At 39.2% G+C, this 18,773-nt stretch overlaps 2 protein-coding genes across 3 annotated transcripts in view; one reads left to right on the forward strand and one right to left on the reverse strand.

Moving 5' to 3' along the window:
- The window catches only part of LOC105009609 (lysosome membrane protein 2), an 80,268-nt gene extending 74,208 nt beyond the window's left edge, over positions 1–6,060 (forward strand). Inside the window, exons 8-12 of the mRNA XM_029125088.2 lie at positions 2,072–2,190; positions 2,461–2,534; positions 2,714–2,765; positions 2,983–3,135; positions 3,856–6,060. Of these exons, the coding sequence (XP_028980921.1) occupies positions 2,072–2,190; positions 2,461–2,534; positions 2,714–2,765; positions 2,983–3,135; positions 3,856–3,963 (506 nt within the window). The 3' untranslated portion in view covers positions 3,964–6,060. The remainder of the gene's footprint in view (positions 1–2,071; positions 2,191–2,460; positions 2,535–2,713; positions 2,766–2,982; positions 3,136–3,855) is intronic.
- Positions 6,061–9,638: 3,578 nt separating this feature from the next.
- Positions 9,639–11,669, reverse strand: LOC105008555 (tubulin alpha-8 chain). 2 transcript variants are annotated; one of them, XM_010867879.3, is made up of 5 exons: positions 11,643–11,669; positions 11,487–11,514; positions 11,098–11,320; positions 10,792–10,940; positions 9,639–10,674 (listed from the first exon to the last, which is right to left on the reverse strand). In XM_010867879.3, exons 2-5 carry the CDS (start codon positions 11,487–11,489, stop codon positions 9,706–9,708), a joined length of 1,344 nt encoding a protein of 447 aa, XP_010866181.2. In that variant the 5' UTR covers positions 11,490–11,514; positions 11,643–11,669; the 3' UTR covers positions 9,639–9,705. The 2 variants fall into 2 exon arrangements, with proteins under 2 accessions (XP_010866181.2, XP_019900824.2); XM_020045265.2 differs by lacking the exon at positions 11,643–11,669 and having other exon boundaries at positions 11,098–11,336; positions 11,487–11,504.
- Between the last annotated feature and the right edge of the window lie 7,104 nt (positions 11,670–18,773).

An 18,773-nucleotide genomic window follows, 5' to 3' on the forward strand; every position in this document is an offset into this window, starting at 1 on the left:
AGCTTTATGGTCACAACCATAAGTGCTATGTTTGGAGAGGGGTCAACAAGGCCTATAGAATGCTATCCCCACTGTGAAGCATGGTGGTGGCTCACTGATGTTTTGGATGGGTGTGAGCTCTAAAGGCACTGGGCATCTTGTGAAAATTGACGGCAAGATGAATGCAGCATGTTATCAGAAAATACTGGCCAACAATTTGCGTTCTTCTGCATAAAAGCAGCGCACTCTGGGGAAATCTCAAACGTGCGGTTCATGCAAGATGACCAAAGACTTTGTATGACCTGGAGGAATTTTGCCAAGGCCAATGGGCAGCTATACCACCTGCAAGAATTCAGGGCCTCATAGACAACTATTACAAAAGCCTGCACGCTGTCATTGATGCTAAAGGGGGCAATACACAATATTAAGAACTAAGGGTATGCAGACTTTTGAACAGGGGTCAGTTCTTTGTTGCCATGTTTTGTTTTATGATTCTGCCATTCTGTTATGAACTACAGTTGAATGTGAATCCCATAAGAAATAAAAGACCTGTTTTGCCAGCTCACACATGTTTTCTTTACAAATGGTACATATATTACCAATTCTCCAAGGGTATGTAAACTTTTGAGCATAACTGTATTTAGGTAGATAATTGCATTACATGACCGATTACATGACAGATTTTTTGTTATTGTTTTCTAAAGAAACGAAGCAGCCATGGAGTGATTGGAGTCGTAGTTTGTGTTATACGTAGGCTGTATAACTATTAGCTAGCCATCTACATTAATATTTGTACAAGAGTACCCTTCCCTTGATAGACTTTCTGTTGTCCATGTTATTTCAGCAAAAATGTAATGGCTGAGGTAAAAGTTGCATTCCTGCTCTTTAAAAAGTGTAATGGTTAAAGACACTGTCTGCCCCATAGAAAACCACAAATCTAAACCAGCCAGGGACAACAACATTCATCCCTTCTAATCATAGGCCGGCTGAATTTGTCTGGTTCCTTGTCTGTTCTTTTAATCCACAGCTGTGTGTCTAAATGCATAGAGCAGATCATAATAAAATATTAAAGAATACTGCATAATATCAGTTGATTAGCTGATTTTCATTATATAATGTGGTAGGCAGAATTCTCATATACCACGGTTCAGCCCCACCTGCCTCTATAATGGACCATAGGTCCATCAAGTATTCAAATTTCCTAACTGTCCTCATTACAATGTTTGAAATTTCAAAAGAAACTGAGGGATTAAATGTAAACTTTTTCTTCAATGAAAAGAACCAAAACTTTTGCACACCTGCAGATCGACCGGTGCTTTGGAGTAGAGCAAGGGCCAACCACAGTAGAACAAAAATATTCCCACACACTGTTTAATAGAAACAATGTTTCGGTACAAGGACCTTATACTGAAATGTTTCTATTAAATCTTTTTGATATTGCAAGTGACGTAAACAATGTGTGGGAGTTTTTTGTTCTCTTCAAAAACAATTGAAATGTGACTGAATATCTGCAATTATACAGAAGTATATGATATGTGAGTTTTTACTGTAGTTTTATCCTTGACACTATGGTCACTGTCACTTAGATTGAATAATTACCCTGATTTAACTGAAATATTTTACATTGCTTCACCTCCAACACACATTAAAACATTCAGAGAATTAAAACATTATATATTTATATATAACTTTTGTATATTGCTAAAGCTTAATCATTAAGAAAATAAACAAGACCGTTTGGAAAGGGAGAATGCATTATAAAATCCTATTTGAAAAATGAATAAATGATATGAAATTTAGTTCAGGTTTTTATTTGAAAAATAAATAAATAATTGTTCTATTTATTCCCAGATGGCTCAACTTACCGCGACCCTGGGGCAAATTGAGCCACAGAACAGAACTTTATGTCAGCAATCGTATTTTCATAGCCCTGTGTCATAGGGGTGGAATGTTTCTTGTCATTTCACTTGACAGGGGACATCCTGAAATAAGAGATGTTTTGTTTCTGTCTTTTTTCCCCTTTTCTATGGGACAACAAAAAATTGGCTGAACTTACCCCACTTTCCCCTACAAAAAAAACTTGTCTTTCCAGGTGCTCCTGTGGTTGCTTCCTTTCCTCATTTCTACCTGGGAGACAAGAAGTACTCTAATGCCATTGAAGGATTAAATCCTGTGCGAGAACACCACCAGACCTACCTGGACCTGAACCCGGTATACCGAGCCCTCTGATGTTCATGCTATGGGGCTGCAATGTTGTACAAACGATCATTCACTTTATTATGCATTGTAGCACCACCCAGTGTTCCATCTGTGGATTAGCAAATCACACCAGTTGTAAAGGATGAAATTAAATTCCCAATCTATCAGGCTCTAATTGCTGAGGGAATTACCTAGACCTAGACATAAATATTGTTTTGAGTACATATACAGTGAACATGAGCTGTTCACGAGCCTCTTTAAGTGTCTGGTCTATTCTTCCAGACCACTGGTGTTCCTGTTCGTGCCAGTAAAAGGGCCCAGGTCAACATCATTATCAACAGAATCCCTGGCTTCCCGTGAGTGTTACACAGTTACAACCACATGTCTAAATGATTCATGGTTTCCTTCCATTGTTAAGTGATTCCCAGTTTCCAACCACCACCAAAGTTGAACTAGCTAGGCTCAATCTATATTTATCTATATTATTTCCTTTCTTTTTTTGAATAATTGTCTTGCAATCTGTTCTGTTTAAAAGGAAAACCAAATTCCTGAATGAGACCATCTTTCCTGTCATGTTTATCAATGAGGTAAGATCCCATCTCCTCCACAAAAACATATTACTTTAGGGTAAAATTAAAAAGAAAATAATAATACTTTGAGCATTAACAACAAATGCGCAATGTCTCCTTTTTCTTTTTACTCTTTCAAGTTAAGACCATTCTGTTGACACTCCCAGATAGTAAACTTCCATTGATTTCGTTAAATTAACTCTTATACTGATATGTCATGCTCCCCCTTTTTCAGACAGTTGTGATTGATGACGTGTCGGCTGCAAAGCTTCATAAGCTTTTGCTGATGGTGACATTGGTTTCCAACTTTCCTCTCATCATTGTTGGTCTGGGGGCCGTCCTGTTGCTTGTCTTCATTGGCCTTATCATCCGTGAACGCAAAGAGAAGGTACCACTGACCTGTGCTTCTGTGGGAAGGCAGAGTTCAAATTCTCTATTTAATATGCAGCAGTTAGGGCACCAAGATTTATGCCAAAATCACATAAGCAAGAATAGGTTTTGGCCTGGACCAAAACTCTACTTTAACAAGGCTGAAAATGCCACAGGGGAAACTTTTTAATTTATTCTGCAGCCAGAATAGATAAACCAATTATAACCTACAAAGGTTAAATTAATTAAATAGAAGGCATGTCATATTATCATGAAACCTAAAAGATGGATGATGTTTGCCATGTTGCTCATTATGCACTTTATTAGGAGAGTCCTGACTGTCCTGACTGTCCACCTGTAGATGCTCAGCAGAGCACCATTTGTCTACCATTATCTAAGTAATATAATATCCTTAAACCCTTATTCTAAGCCTAACCTGTTCCCTAATTTGATCCCTAAACCTTATTCTAGACCTAACCCTGACTGAGCAAGCAGTCTCATATCAACAGATGGTAATATTAACAACAAAATACCTACAAAGCATTTATGGACATCAGGACTCAAAATAAAGTGCAACCCAAGTCATGCATGACTGTAATTTATGCATGGCTGTGTATCTGAAAAATAACAATTCTGAAAATCTGTTTAGACCAATGTGTCTTGATGTAAGTAATGTACTTTTCTATCCCTCTTTCTATAACTTTTCTCTCGCTCCCTCTAATTTCTTCTCCATACATAGATGACAACAAAGGAGAAAACCTCTTATTCTCCTGTGTGCAACAAGGAGAGTGATGAAAAAAATTGCGACACCTACGTTGGCATGACTCCCATTATTGAGAAATCTTGAGGGATTTGAATGTATTTCTTTGGGATTCACAGAACTACTTTTTGTGAGTTGGTGTTCAGAGCTGGATTGTTGTTAGTGATCAATGTGACTCTAGTTTAACTATTATTTTAAAATGTCCTCATTGTTTGTTTGCTTCTGATCTGCCCTGAAGGATGAAATGTGTGTTCAGGGAAGTAGACACGATTTTTTCATATCTTCACTCAAAAAAACAATTAGTAATATATGCTGGGTAAGTGTTATGTTAAGTTTAGGTTAAGAGTAGGGGTTATGGTTAGGATTTTGGATATGAATGGCTTCTCTAGTCAGTTTTAAATGCAAGATCTGCCCTCTTCCTATTTAAAATTATAGTTAAGCAATCTGATTTATTTCTTCCAACAAAAAAAAGTAAACTTTACAAAAACCTGTGATACTGTGTTCAGTTGATTAGCTGAACTGCCTAGTTATAACTGGGGTTTGAAAAAATATATATATATATAGAATGGTATCTCTATAAGAACAGAACAATGCATAAAAACAACCCACCTGATACCAGTTATGAATTTAAAATCTTATTGTAATAATGTAAACAAGGATGCTGTAAGAACAACGTATCGTTTCGAATGTCCTTTATTGGTCCCTGTGAATTTCAATAGACTGAATGGATGAACATAATACAATAGAGGGCTAGGCAAACCTTTCACTGTATTGCATGATTATAATTGGGAAGGTGAAGAACTATGTTTTGGAGTCCAGCTGAACAATATGATTCAGTTTCCATATTGAGCAAGATCCTCATGCTTAGTGGTTAACAATAGAGAATTGACATTGAAATAGCCTTTTAGGTCATTACCTGGCTTAATCTTTGTGCAGGAAAACGTCCCTAGTTCATGTCCCTACTTCAACATAAGCTATTTGCAAATTAATTCAGGTATTATTCCATTCTCAGGGGAAGTGTGCTGGGAACTACTTACCTGGTGCGTTATGTGATGGGTTGATAATTATTATTATTAAGAGTAAAAGAAGGTCATGGAAGTGGTAAAATGCTCTACTGAGCACAAAGGCCACACTGTTAATAAATTCATACTATACATTTATATTCTAGTTAATTGTAAATTTTTTACAGCCCATCAGTTTCTCGTATAATAATGGATTTTAAAACTTAGTTCAATATGTTTAAATTTGTCCATTCATTTAACTACAATATTTTTAACATGTTTTTTATAGAAAATATCTTTATTATTACATAGGCCACCATCATTATGACATTGTGGTGAAATGGTTGTAAGTGAGCATTTCTAAATGTTACATATCTGACATTTCAAGTTTGACTTAATTGCTTAGGTGAGTGTGGTGTCTAAAAGGTGTCAACATGCTACAGTCTTCATTTCTGCATTGCACAAAACAACACCATGGTGTAGACTGAATCATTGTAAGATGCTTTAGAATGTTCTCAGTTTGCCATATATTGTGGGGTAATAATTTTTTCAAATGATCCCTTTTAAAAGTATAGAATGGAGGCTAATTTATGAACATGTGTAACTGAAGTAAAAGTCCCCCAGAATGTTTGATTGTATTTTAGTTTTGCCTACAGAAAAGTGTGTCCTAATTTCCACTTCTATCATACAGAAAGTCAGTGAGTCTGTCACACTCTGACTTTGTCAGTGAGGGTTTTAAGCATTGTTTTGGCACTCTTGCCCAAACTGGGGTTTTGACATTGTAATGCATTTACACAGAATTAGTCATTAGACTACAATTTAAAAACATCTGTGCTGTAACATGACACTACAACATTCTATGGTGATTTTGTTAGCGCCTTATTACAATTACATGCAGTGCCTCACATCAGATCAGTGTGATGATTCCACCTTGCATACTGAAGGGCAAGCATTATGGAGGAGTGATGCCGTCTGATGCATTGCATGGAGAATATTTAAATAATGCTATCTAACTGAAATTAGCAATATTCAGATCTAAAAGCTGGCTTAATTCAATACAAGGTTCTACTATACATTAACTCTGCAATACAATTGCTTCTGATATGACCATAACCCATAAGTATTGTTTTGATTGTTGTCAAAACTATCTTCTTGTAATTGTGGATATTTTGCAGTGATGTTAAACAATTATTTTATTTTGTAACATGTTTTTCATGCCCAATAGCAAAGCTTTAGCCCATTGCGGTGACCATCATCCAAGCTCAGCTTGTGCTCTTACCAACTCAATTGCATGACAGGGACTAATTAGGAGTTGGCATGATTACACAGGCTCTGAATGAAGCTACTCTGATACTAAAGTTTTGAAATCATGACATCAGATCAGGGTTTGTATTCATAAGGTGTCCTAGAATAGGATAGGCTATTTAGGATCAGCTTTGCCTCTTAGATTATAAATCATGGGCAGGGGGAACCTGGGTGCGCATCCACAATGCCGCTAACAAGAGTGCTGATTTCGAATTATATTAGCCATTTAGAACATAATGAATAAGACTACATGGACACAGGGATACTAACTCTGAGATGATTTGTAAATACCGGTACTGATCTGAGATTGAGACAATTTATGAATATTAGTCTGAATCATATTTTATTGCCTTTAAGCAAATTAATTCAATTTGAAAGTATTATAATTCACTCAACTATTGTATCCACATTGCAGTATTGTCATTGTTTTCTAATATGCCAAACAAATATTGTAGAATGTTTGCTTTCTTATATTCATGAATTTGTTAGCTGTTTTGTTAGTTTTTCTTGAAATGTTATGTATTTACATACTCACATACTATTTAGTAATAGAAAATCTATCAAAATGTATTATGTGAAAAATTTGAATTCATTTCAAATGTCTTTTGCATTCATGTATACCTATATCGACCATTTGTACTTTAATTTAGTGATGGCCATTCGAGGCTTCATTACCGTTCTTCTAGCAGCAGGATATTATGCTACCACCGCTAACTCAGATATTATTTTTCAAAATAAAAGCCATCATTGAAATGTATAAGGCAATATAGTTAACAATCTAGTCTGTCATTTCATGTTTAATGTCCGTTCCAATGTTGTTCTTGTCTGTTCTTTTTTACAGACTAGATTGTTAACTATATGGGCTTATACATTTCAATGATGGCTTCTATTGTGATAAATAAAATCTGAGTGCTGCCAGCATAATATCCTGCTACTAAAATAACGCTAATAAAGCCTTGTTTGGCCATCATTACTCTAATTACAGAACATGAAGGTTGTATCCTCAGACTATGGTGCAATTATATTGTATAAGTAATTGAAAACAAGATGCATCATCATAACTATCAGAATAATTGTAGAGCTATGGAAAAATTATGAAACGAAAACCATTCTACATATTAAGCTGTTCTGTTTTGATTGCCATATACAACATAAAAAATGATTTCTGTCTGTTGTTTTCTAATGAAGAATTAGCTGAAGGTATTTCATTGCACTTGTATAACCCAATTTTTAGAAGTTGTTTACTTTTGCCTCAATATTTTCACACTGATACTTCCAAGGAGCATAAAACTGACATCTTTGTGTTTCAATTTAGGATATATACAATACTAGAAACAAAAATAAACAAAATGCTTAGCAAAAATTAGCAATCCTTGAGACCACAATTTTCTTCAACCTTAGGTAACCGCCCATCAACCGAATAATTTCAAGCAAGGTATAGAAATATTTTACATAGATGAGTTGAGGCAAAAAACAAGGATGAATTTAAAATACAATCAAAACAATATTTGACCTTATACAGTGAATCAAACTGAGACCTTTTTTTCTTTTACAGTTGAGCCCTGTCTTACAACAATAAAAAACATGCATGGGTATGAATAACACAAGAAAAGCAATCACAATTGACAGTAAAACAGGCATTTATCTATATTTGAACTGCCATAGGGATTCTAACTTAAGGCTCAATCTGCAAGACTCATCTGAATCATGAGTGGGGGGCATAGTAGTTGAAAGCAGTTTTAGTTAATTCAGAATACGCCTACACAATTCACTTAGTCCTTTTTCCCCCCTAAAAACAAAATCTAGAACCAAAGAATATTACTTTTTTCAGTTGGAACTGTGATGGCAATTTCATCAATCAGAACTTTTAAAGGAGCAAGGACAGAGACAAATTGCTATTGCACAATTAAGTTTATTAATTGTGCAAGGAGTTTCTAACTTAATACATGAACAGTTCATATTTATAGAGGAAAAAATGGTGTGGTAAGTTGCTGGCCATCTGTCTTGTGTCACATAGGTTTTACCTAAAGGGAGGGCTGCCCCCCCCCCAACCTTCCTGACATAATGTTTACTGTTGTTTTTTTACCCCCCCCCCCCCCCCCCCCAAGGGCCATATTCCTAAGGAACAAAAGGACTGACACCCTTCTTGGGCTAGGCAGGAGAACATGGTCAAAGTACCTAATAATCCTCTGATATTATACAGACATATGTCACAATCAAAGTAAAGATTTACATACCAGCCAATAGAAAGACAAACATTTCCCAAATGTACCTTAGTTCAAAATTTCCATAACAGCACCCTGTCCATGGAGGATTCTACATGGAACCCAAAAGGGTACTTACAACTCTTTTGGAATACTTTTTCTAAAAGACTAGGACGAGACAGTTTTGTGATTGTTTCATAAGGGCTGTTTTTCTAATTCATGTTATAAAACTTTAAAGAAGTTAACCTTCAGCTTCATAATCAACTCAGCAATGTTTCTACATTTGTCTCTTTAAACAGTTTCATCATATCTGAGGGTATTTGAGGGAAAAGAGAACCCTCAATGATAATGTATAAATCATTAAAACCTTGATTTTGGGACTTGAAGAATGCATATAGCATTTGCTAATGCTTACGGAAAGGTGAATAGGTCCACCCACTTGGTTTTGTAGTCAACAAAAAAACAAGCTCATACACTGAGTCACGCTTCTAAATCCTCTCAATATTTCCCAGGATTGAATCACTACATTGTGCTGAAACTTGCCAGCAGTCTCTCTGGCTAGTACATTTGACAATTTCTGACATGTGCTTTTACATTTTTAGCCAGTACAGTAGTGCTTGCTAGGTTTGAACATGTCCAAATTACCTTCATGGTAATTAAGTATTTGAAGACAGGTTCAGGTATGTATAGTTGAGTTCTTCACAGTAGTTGCACAACTCTGAAGACTTTCTTCAATGATGGTCAGCTGTGGTACAATTAAATCTTTTCCACCTTCAAGGATATTGTGATATAACCTGTGCATCTGGAGCATTAGTTGGGCCTCAGCAAGAAAATTAGATTTTCAGTGAGTCTTGACAGGACAGTGGGATATAAAGTATTTCACTATTAGCATTAACCCACACAAGAGGAATGGTCAGTGAAGAAACACTTCTATGCAGTCCAAGCACTGGGTGTCACATTACCAACAAAATCACAAGCTAATAGGACCGCAGTTAATTTGTAGCAATTCACATGATTCCCATAAGTTTCATTTCTGTAGTTTCCCTCCAGAGAATTGGAAGGCCAACCCTAATTATGATTGCTAAGAGCTTTCAAAATAACTTTATAAAGAGATCAGAGGATGGATAAACAGAGTTCAAAGGTCCTGAATAACCCTTATAATTGAGTGATTCTCAGTGCAGGCACATGCAACTCAAACAGGAGTTCAATTCCAAAGCAAAGTGGAAGTGTTAAAAAAAGTTACTGATACCAATGAACAATACACAAGACTTTATTGGAAGCTGTTGACAAAACTAATTTACACAAAAGCATTAACAGTTTCAATATTCATCCTCACTAGCATCTCCAGAGTCTGCACCAACCTCCTCATAGTCCTTTTCTAGGGCAGCCATGTCCTCTCTGGCCTCAGAGAACTCTCCTTCCTCCATGCCCTCACCCACATACCAGTGCACAAATGCCCGCTTAGCATACATCAGGTCAAACTTGTGATCCAAACGACTCCAAGCCTCAGCAATGGCTGTTGTGTTGCTCAGCATGCACACAGCCCTCTGGACCTTGGCCAGGTCTCCTCCAGGAACAACTGTAGGTGGCTGGTAGTTAATTCCTACCTTGAACCCAGTGGGACACCAGTCCACAAACTGGATGCTGCGCCGAGTCTTGATGCTGGCGATGGCTGCATTGACATCTTTGGGAACTACATCGCCACGGTATAGCAAGCAACAGGCCATGTATTTGCCACATCTGGGATCACACTTTACCATTTGGTTGACCGGCTCAAAACAAGAATTTGTAATCTCAGGAACCGAAAGCTGCTCATGATAGGCCTTTTCTACTGAGATGATGGGGGAATAGGTGACTAAAGGGAAATGAATGCGAGGGTAAGGTACCAGGTTAGTCTGGAACTCTGTCAGGTCCACATTGAGAGCGCCATCAAAGCGCAGGGAAGCAGTGATGGAGGAAACTACCTGGGCAATGAGGCGGTTTAGGTTAGTATAAGATGGTCGCTCCACTCCCAGGTTGCGCTTGCAGAGGTCAAAGATGGCCTCGTTGTCTACCATAAAAGCACAGTCCGAGTGCTCCAAGGTGGTGTGGGTGGTCAGGATGGAGTTGTACGGCTCCACCACTGCTGTGGACACCTGAGGAGCAGGGTAGATTGAGAACTCAAGTTTGGACTTCTTTCCATAATCCACTGACAGGCGTTCCATCAACAAGGAAGCAAAGCCAGAGCCAGTCCCTCCTCCAAAGCTGCGAAAGATGAGGAATCCTTGTAGTCCAGAGCACTGGTCAGACTGAAAGTTAAACAAGACATGCCATCTAAGTGTAATTACTACCACCCCATGACAGGTCTGTACCTTTACAAGTGTCAATAGCTAAACATCAGGGAGTCTAAACTTGTGTCCGCTCACCATTTTACGCAACCTTTCCATGACAGACTCCACAATCTCCTTGCCAATGGTGTAATGGCCACGAGCATAGTTATTGGCGGCATCCTCCTTGCCACTGATTAGTTGCTCAGGATGATACAATTGACGGTAGGGGCCATTCCTGATCTCATCTGTAACAAATCATTGACATAACTGAAAGTTAGAGAAAAGGCAACATTATATTTAAAACTCCATACAAGCAGCTTCAACTAAGTGACTTATAAGTATTGGCAAGATAAACCAAACCAATCTAGTACCAGGCTATACAAGTGTCTTTCACATCCTCACCCACAACTGTAGGCTCCAGATCTATGAAGGCAGCCCTGGGAACATATTTCCCAGCCCCAGTTTCACTGAAGAAGGTGCCAAACGATGAGTCAGTCAAGCAAGAAGACGCAGACTCATAAATGGTCCCATCCGGCTGAAAACCATGTTCTAGGCAATACAACTCCCAGCATGCATTCCCCATTTGGACTCCTGCTTGGCCAATATGGATGGAAATGCACTCCCTCTGTCGAAACACATTACTTCAGCAAGAATCAGTTGGAAAGTTGTGATGGTTAATGAGGGATGACTGAAGGACTGTTAGCCCAGTGAATAGCAGGTATAATTCTTACCAAAGAAAACCAATCAACCAAACAAGTTTCACACATTAGTAACATGAAAAAATCTCTTACCATTTTCCCAAAGATAGCGTTGTCCTTTCTGAAAAATGAATTAAACCAGAATAAATTTCAGATATAGTTTCTCACTAGGGATTTACCAGCAATGGCATTGAATTGACATAAATAAATAGCATACAGTTTGCACTCCAGACACAACATCTTACTCACCCTTATGAAACAGATGCTGTTGTGTTCAAGCCCAATCAGGTGATGTGTTTTTATAGTGGGTGTTGCTTTTGATCAATTGGCCAAGACGCAGGCCGTGTTCAAGAGCATCAAGATATGTAATTTAGAGCAGCAGTATTCAAATCTGGACCTTGAAGCCTGCTCCACTCCATTTTTTCATTGCAACCCAGTGAGGGACTCATTTTCATCTTGGACACCAGGTGGGAGCAATTAATGATGAGGTAGAACAGAAAACCAGTAGGCTCCGGACCTTGTAGGGTTTGAATACCCCTGATTTAGAGCATCTAAACCAGAGGCCTATAACTCCGAAACTAGTTCAACATTGGACATTCGACAGTCATTCAGCGCTTTAATTAAGTATTCATTTAATCCAATATTGATTTCATTGTGATTACAAAGGTGTATATGATGTTGCACAGTCCTTATTTACCCATATTTTAATAGAGCATAAAATTAACGAGCCACAGAGAACTGTGTATCGGAGCCGAAATGGAAGCAATCTCAAGGTCAGTGCTCATTGTGGGAGTGTTTAAATTGTATACAAATGCAGACATCTTCTTCAAAGTTTCAATAGCTCTTACAGAAAGTATCCAATGACTATGAAAATGATTTATTCTTGATCAGGGGAGGGTGGGGAACAATGCACACTTTTCACAACATCAATTAAAGGTGGGTGAAGTAAAAAAAATTTAACTACCAGACTGCATTTATTGCAGGGAATAAAAACTTAATAAAAAGGCATAGCGTCACTGGGAAGGTGTGTCTCTGACTGCTCTTCCATCTTGGGCGTCAGCGGGGTGGTCAGGTTCGTTCATTGGTTGAGTTGGATGTTGTTCTCTAATTGTGGCAAAATGCCACAATAATGTCACATGCCCTTTCTGGGATGCCCTGAGCCCAAGAAGGCACTGAAACCAGGCTTTGAGCATCCTAATGGTCATCTCTACCCTGGCTTGTGTCCTGCAGTGAGTCAAATTATAATGTTACTGTGGGCCAGGATCAGGGTAAGGGGTCAGTAAATAAGGCTGGCAGGGGTACCCCCTATCACCGAACAGGTAACCATCAAACCCTCCCATATAATACGAGGATAGAGGAAACAAAATATTGATTATAATAGGATATAGCTATATACATCAACCAGCCATAACAGTATGACCACTGACAGGTGAAATGAAAAACACTGATAATCTCGTTATCATTGCACCTGTCAGTGGATGGGATATATTAGGTAGCAAGTGAACATTCTGTCTTCAAAGTTGATGTGTTAGAAACAGGAAAAATGGGCAAGCGTAAGGATCTGAGCAACTTTGTCAAAAGCCAAATTATGATTGCTAGAAAACTGGTTCAGAATATCTCCAAAGCTGCAGCCCTTCTGTGGTGTTCCCAGTCTGCAGTGGTCAGTCCTATCAAGGGATCTAAGGAAGGAAAAGCGGTAAACTGGTGACAGGGTCATGGGTGGCCAAGGCTCATTGATGCACGTGGGGAGCGAAGGCTGGCCCTTGTGGTCCAATCCAACATACAACCTACTGTAGCTTGAATTGCTGAAAAAGTTCATGCTAGTACTGATAAAAAGGTGTCAGAACACACAGTGGATCGCAGTTTGTGGCATATGTGCCTACAATGGACATGTGAGCATCAGAACTGGACCACAGAGCAATGGAAGAAGGTGGCCTGGTCTGATGAATCATGTTTTCTTTTACATCACATGTATGGCCGGATGCGTGTGCGTCACTTACCTGGAGAACACATGGCCTCCAAATTCCCAAGATCTCAATCCAATCGAACATCTGTGGGATGTGCTGGACAAATAGGTCCAATCCATGGAGGCCCCCCTTCACAACTTATAGGACTTAAAGGATCTGCTGCTAAGGTCTTGTTGCCAGATATCACACCTTCAGAGGTCTAGTGGAGTTCATGCCTCGACGGGTCAGGGCTGTTTTGGCAGCAAAAGGGGGACTACACAATATTAGGCATATTGTTATGGCTGATCGGTGTATAAACTCCCCACGGCCAAATCTAGTGCTGTGTACACACATGAAAAATGTGTTAGTCATGCACAGACCCAGGCCATTTTGCTTCCCCATTGCTGATGATGTGGGCTGCAGCACATATGATCTTCACAATGCAGAACATTAATTAGCTGCAGTAGCTGTATTTGTGAAGTATCTTTCATTTGGAATGCTAAAAGGATATTTATGCCTACCAGCACATTAATGATGTGGAAGACTTCCTAGTCACCAAATCTCCATTTACTGAAGGAACTGTGATGGGAATATGACTGCTATCTATGCAGCCAATCACACCTGGAAATCCTAAAATATTAACTGATTTGCATCAAATTTCAAAGTTTCATAGACTGATACCTACAAATCTGTGGAATTCTTCTTGTAGGTCTGTGACTTGGGAACACTACAAAAGTGTACAGTAAACATTTCAGTGCAAGAGTCAAATTCCTGACAGCCTGACAGATGGTTGCCTTGGAAATATGCTCAGCATCATTGATGTTCTATAGAAAACCAAACACTGCAACACCAAGACTTTGTTCCTGAATGAGAGTGTGTCCACGATGTCATATGAACAATATGAGGGCTGAGAATATTGTTCAGATGAATTATCGATTGTGCAGAAAAATAAACGCTCAAACAGGTAACCATCGAAGTGGGGTCTGATTTCACTCTCCCCACAGAGATTTAGGCATTTTTGCTTCATTATCAACTGGCTCATCAGGAATAGGCCATGCCATGTCTGACACCTCCTTCAGTCTGCAGGCTTCAGCTAAAGAGGAGAAACTCAGGGTTAATTTAAGAAAACCTGCCAGCGAGCAGGTTAGCTTCACAGTGGATGTTGTCATAGTAACTAACTCAGAGTTAAGCTGAACTGGCTTTGTGAAACCAAAAACCCAGAGTCTCTTTCAACTAAAGTTGTCACTAAACCTGCTTTCTAAAAAAGGGCCCTGTTCCGAAATTAAAAACTCAGAGTTTAACAACTCAGAGTCAGTTAACCCAGGGTTCAGGTTTAAACTCCACATTTGTTAAACCTGCTTTCTGAAACAGGGCTTTGCCTACCTCACCATCTTTACCATATGTGAGGGCACAATGCAAGTGTCCTCTTCTTGGCAAATTTGCAACTTCTAAAATGATCTGATCATTCCCCTTACTGTGTCATAAGTGGTATTTTGAACTGTTTATTTATCGTTTTTATTTATCTTTTTTATAATTTTCTTTACCTGATCTGTGTGTGTTAATGTTACGCATGCAGGTACCCTGTTAGTGTTTTTCCCCTCCTGCCGGTTCCCCAGGTGTCCCTTATGTTCCTGACCCTCGTTGGTGTTTCCCACCTGGCATTCATGAGTGCATCGCCTGGCTGCTGAGGTGGACCAGTGGGTGGACACCCATCCTAATTGCACCACCAGTTCCTTTTTCTATTACCCATTCACATCACAAATCCCTGGTTTAAAAACCCAGTCAGTTGGTTCCCCCCAGAGAGACTATTTTGCTTTACCCCACATGGACATAGAGAGTCTTGAAATACATACCCTTATTGATAGACATAGTTTGCTTATTCATACATCATTTAGTTTAGCACATACATCTCACTTTGTCATGTTTAATGTGAGTATGTATTGTTGTGGTGTATGTATTTGTTTGGTGTTGTCTAGTCAGTTGTTTGCTGTTTAGTCTATGTTCAGCCTGTGTGTTTTTGTTTTTCCCTGTGTCCATGTTTTTTTTAGCATGTCGCCCTTGGGCATACACAACCTGTAGGAAAACTTGGTCTAAAAACACTAGTTAGAACTGAGCGGACCACCCACTGTAGTTTTGTATTGGTTTTTAGTCAGCTAAGTGGTTCTTGAGGCAGGCAAGTTCAGTTTAGGGGTGTTTGGACTATATTATTTCTTGGGTCCAGCTCAGCCCCTTTTCCCTAACCCCTTTACCGTGTGTTTATAATAAAAATTGAATGTTTGACAGTAGCTTTGATTGTCTGTGTCGTTTGTTCTCACTGTGCCTTTACACTACACTGATTTGCATGAGTTTTAAGTTACGGGTCTCTGTACCATCCACCCTAGACTGCTAGAGCCACAGGATTCGTAACAGTTAATAATCATTGTTCTTCTTTTAGCTGACAGCTCTTTAATTTTACCCATGGTGATTCATGACAAACAGATTTTACATGTGTGTGACATCATGGTTTTACCCCAGGAACACAGGAACAGGTAAAAGTTATCAATACATTTCTTGGAGACTAAAAAGCAATTCATAAGACAGTGGTGTCTTAAGAAATGCTTTTTTGGGTTTTATTTTAAATATTCTTTAGGAGTGCCATTACTTTTGAAACCCAAATTGTGTTAAAATAAAAAAATAACATAAGACTGAACAGATGGGAACCTATCCTAGATTAGATTTTGTACTCTGAGAAGCTGGGTAGATAAGGGTCCTGATTTTAGATAAGTGGTTCTAAAACCTCTTTCAGGGACCCCTAGCCAGTCCATATTCTTAATAAGTTTATCCAGGTGAGAAACAATTACATTGTGATATGTCTGGGGGTCATAGTCATGTATTTACATCGCCAGTCAAAAGTGAGAACACCCCCATTTCAAGTTCCGGAGGTGCAGTGAAAATCCAGTGAAAATGTAATATATTTTTGAGTTATGAAAAATTTGCTTTTTAGGGAACAAGTAATGGGTAAACAATTTACAGCTGTTCTGCAGCAATGGAAGTAAATTAAGCCTTGAACATTGATAATTCCTACAGGTGTCCAAACCTTTGTTGATTACTTATAAACCGAGTATTGTACTGCATGGAAGTTTTATATTGATATCATAATGGTGAGAAAAAGGCAATCAACAAAGGAAGACAGACAGATCATTATAACCCTTAACGTTGTAGTAGTTTATACGGTACGTTCATGATGGTATCAGTACTAGAGTAAATATGGTAATGGGAGGGGCCATTGGGCCTTGGGAGTTTGGGCTGCATGGGAACGGAGGTGGGAAGTAAACGGCACTCACCTTGGCTCTGTGTCTGCTTGTGTTATTATATCTCCACAAATACTACAAACGTGTAAGTCTTTTCTTTAGAGAAATTGCAAAGAAAGCAGATGTCAGTGAGTACAGTTTCCGACATCAACAAAACGCACTTGCAAACTGGAGGAAACTCTGACAGGCAGACCCAAAGCTACAACAGAATCAGAACACAAGTTTCTGAGTCAACAGCTTGCGTGATAGGTGTCTCACAGGACAACAGCTTCCAGCAATGCTTAACATTGGTCAAAGTAAGTCTCAATTTCAAATGCTTGGCAAAGACTTCAAACTGCAGGTTTGACAAGTCGAGTGTCAGTAAGAAACCCATTATTTAGTGGCAGTAAGAAAACCATATCTCCAGGCTATGTCAGAAGTACATTAGAAGAAAAGACTATGCAAATAATGGAATGGCCAGCACAGTCTCCAGACTTAAACCCCATCAAGCTGATTTGAGATGAACTGGGCAGAAGGGGGAAAGCAAAGTAACCTAAAATTGCATCAGATTTGTGGGAACTTTAGCAATTGTTGGGAAGAACTTTCCAGAGAATATTTGATTTCAATTGTAGAAAGAAAGCTACAAGTGTGTTCAGCTGTTATGTCTGCAAAAGGTGGCAGCTTTGAGTCAAAAATGTGGATGACATTTTGTTAAACAAAACAATTCCATTATAAAAATGTTCTCTCCAATAATTTATATGTTCTACAGCTCCAGAAAAAATTCAGAGACCACTGCTTCCTTTTTCTTTCATTTCCAAAAAGGTTTTGCGTGAGGAACAGAAGTGTTTAATTTGCAGTTGTCTCTTCAACCCTTCTATTCCTCACTCAAAACCTTCTTTTTCAACTTTTTTGGAAAGGAAAGAAAAAGGTGCAGTAAAATTAATTAAAACATTAAACTATGTGAATATAAATTAAAACTGGAAAAGTTGATCTAAACTATGGATCAGGAGTGTGTGTATTCTTATATGTAACTGGATGAATTAAATGTAACTGGATGAATTAACACAATCCAAAATATAATGTTTGTTTTTAATACGCATGGACATCACCAAATGGTGGGTTTCCTCCTTTGTGATGCTTTGCCAGGCCTTTACTGCAGCTGTCTTCAGTTGTTGTTTGTCGGTCTTTCTGCTTTAGGTTTTGTCTTCAGCAAGTGAAATGCATGCTTGATTGGGTTGAGATCACACAGTGCGAATGACCCTGCCCCAAAGCCCCTGCAGGAAAAAAAGCACATCTACATCTATGATAGCACAAGAACACCCCTGCCCCGGCACCAAGTGTCAAAGACAAGCCACACCCACATACACGTGCATGCACACACGTGTAAAGGGACCACCTAGAGGGAGCCCAAGCAGTCCGGAGATGCTGAAAATGGGAGCAAAAAAGGAGTAGGGCCTCGTAGAAGGTTGAGGTCCCACAGAGATTTCCTTGCGAGGCAAAGAGATTGATGGGGGCCCAGACAAACCTCTCCCAAACATTTCCCTGGAATGGTGGTTCCCAAGAAGCCACCATTCCAAGGGGAAGAGCCCCCCCTCGAGGAGATCAGAGTCTAGTTTAAGAAACCAGAGGAGACAAACAGCATGCAGTGACAAAAGGCAACAAGTGCTCCAACCCACAAAGAGCGTACCACCGTCAACAGAAAGGGGGAGAGCATCTCACTATGATTGCCAACACAAACGACTGCTATCCCATCGTTGGACCTGATCAGACATGCTGGCCCAACAGGAACTTTGTCGCTGCCAAAACCCTGACTGAGCAGTTTCACACGCCCCTTGTAAAACAGCAGTAAGAACTGCATGGGCCAGCACCCCAGGTGCAAGGGGAATTCCCAGAGAAGACAGGTGAAGGTGGTGTGACAGGTTCAGGCATACCACCATTGGGAGTGAGAGAAACAAAGCAGAGAGCACCGCCACTTGCAAGCATGACCCTGCCACAACCAACCAATTGCCAAAACAATCCAGCACTCAGATACCACTAAGCTCCAGTGGAGCTAAGCTCCCACAACCACCCTGGAAAAGGAGCAATTAGAAGGAGAAAGCATAAAATGGAGGACCACAAAAAAAAAAAACCTGAGACACGTCATGCATGAGGACAAACTGCAACAC

This window comes from Esox lucius, chromosome 14 (genome assembly GCF_011004845.1).
Source record: "Esox lucius isolate fEsoLuc1 chromosome 14, fEsoLuc1.pri, whole genome shotgun sequence".
In the NCBI taxonomy this organism is placed as follows: domain Eukaryota; kingdom Metazoa; phylum Chordata; class Actinopteri; order Esociformes; family Esocidae; genus Esox; species Esox lucius.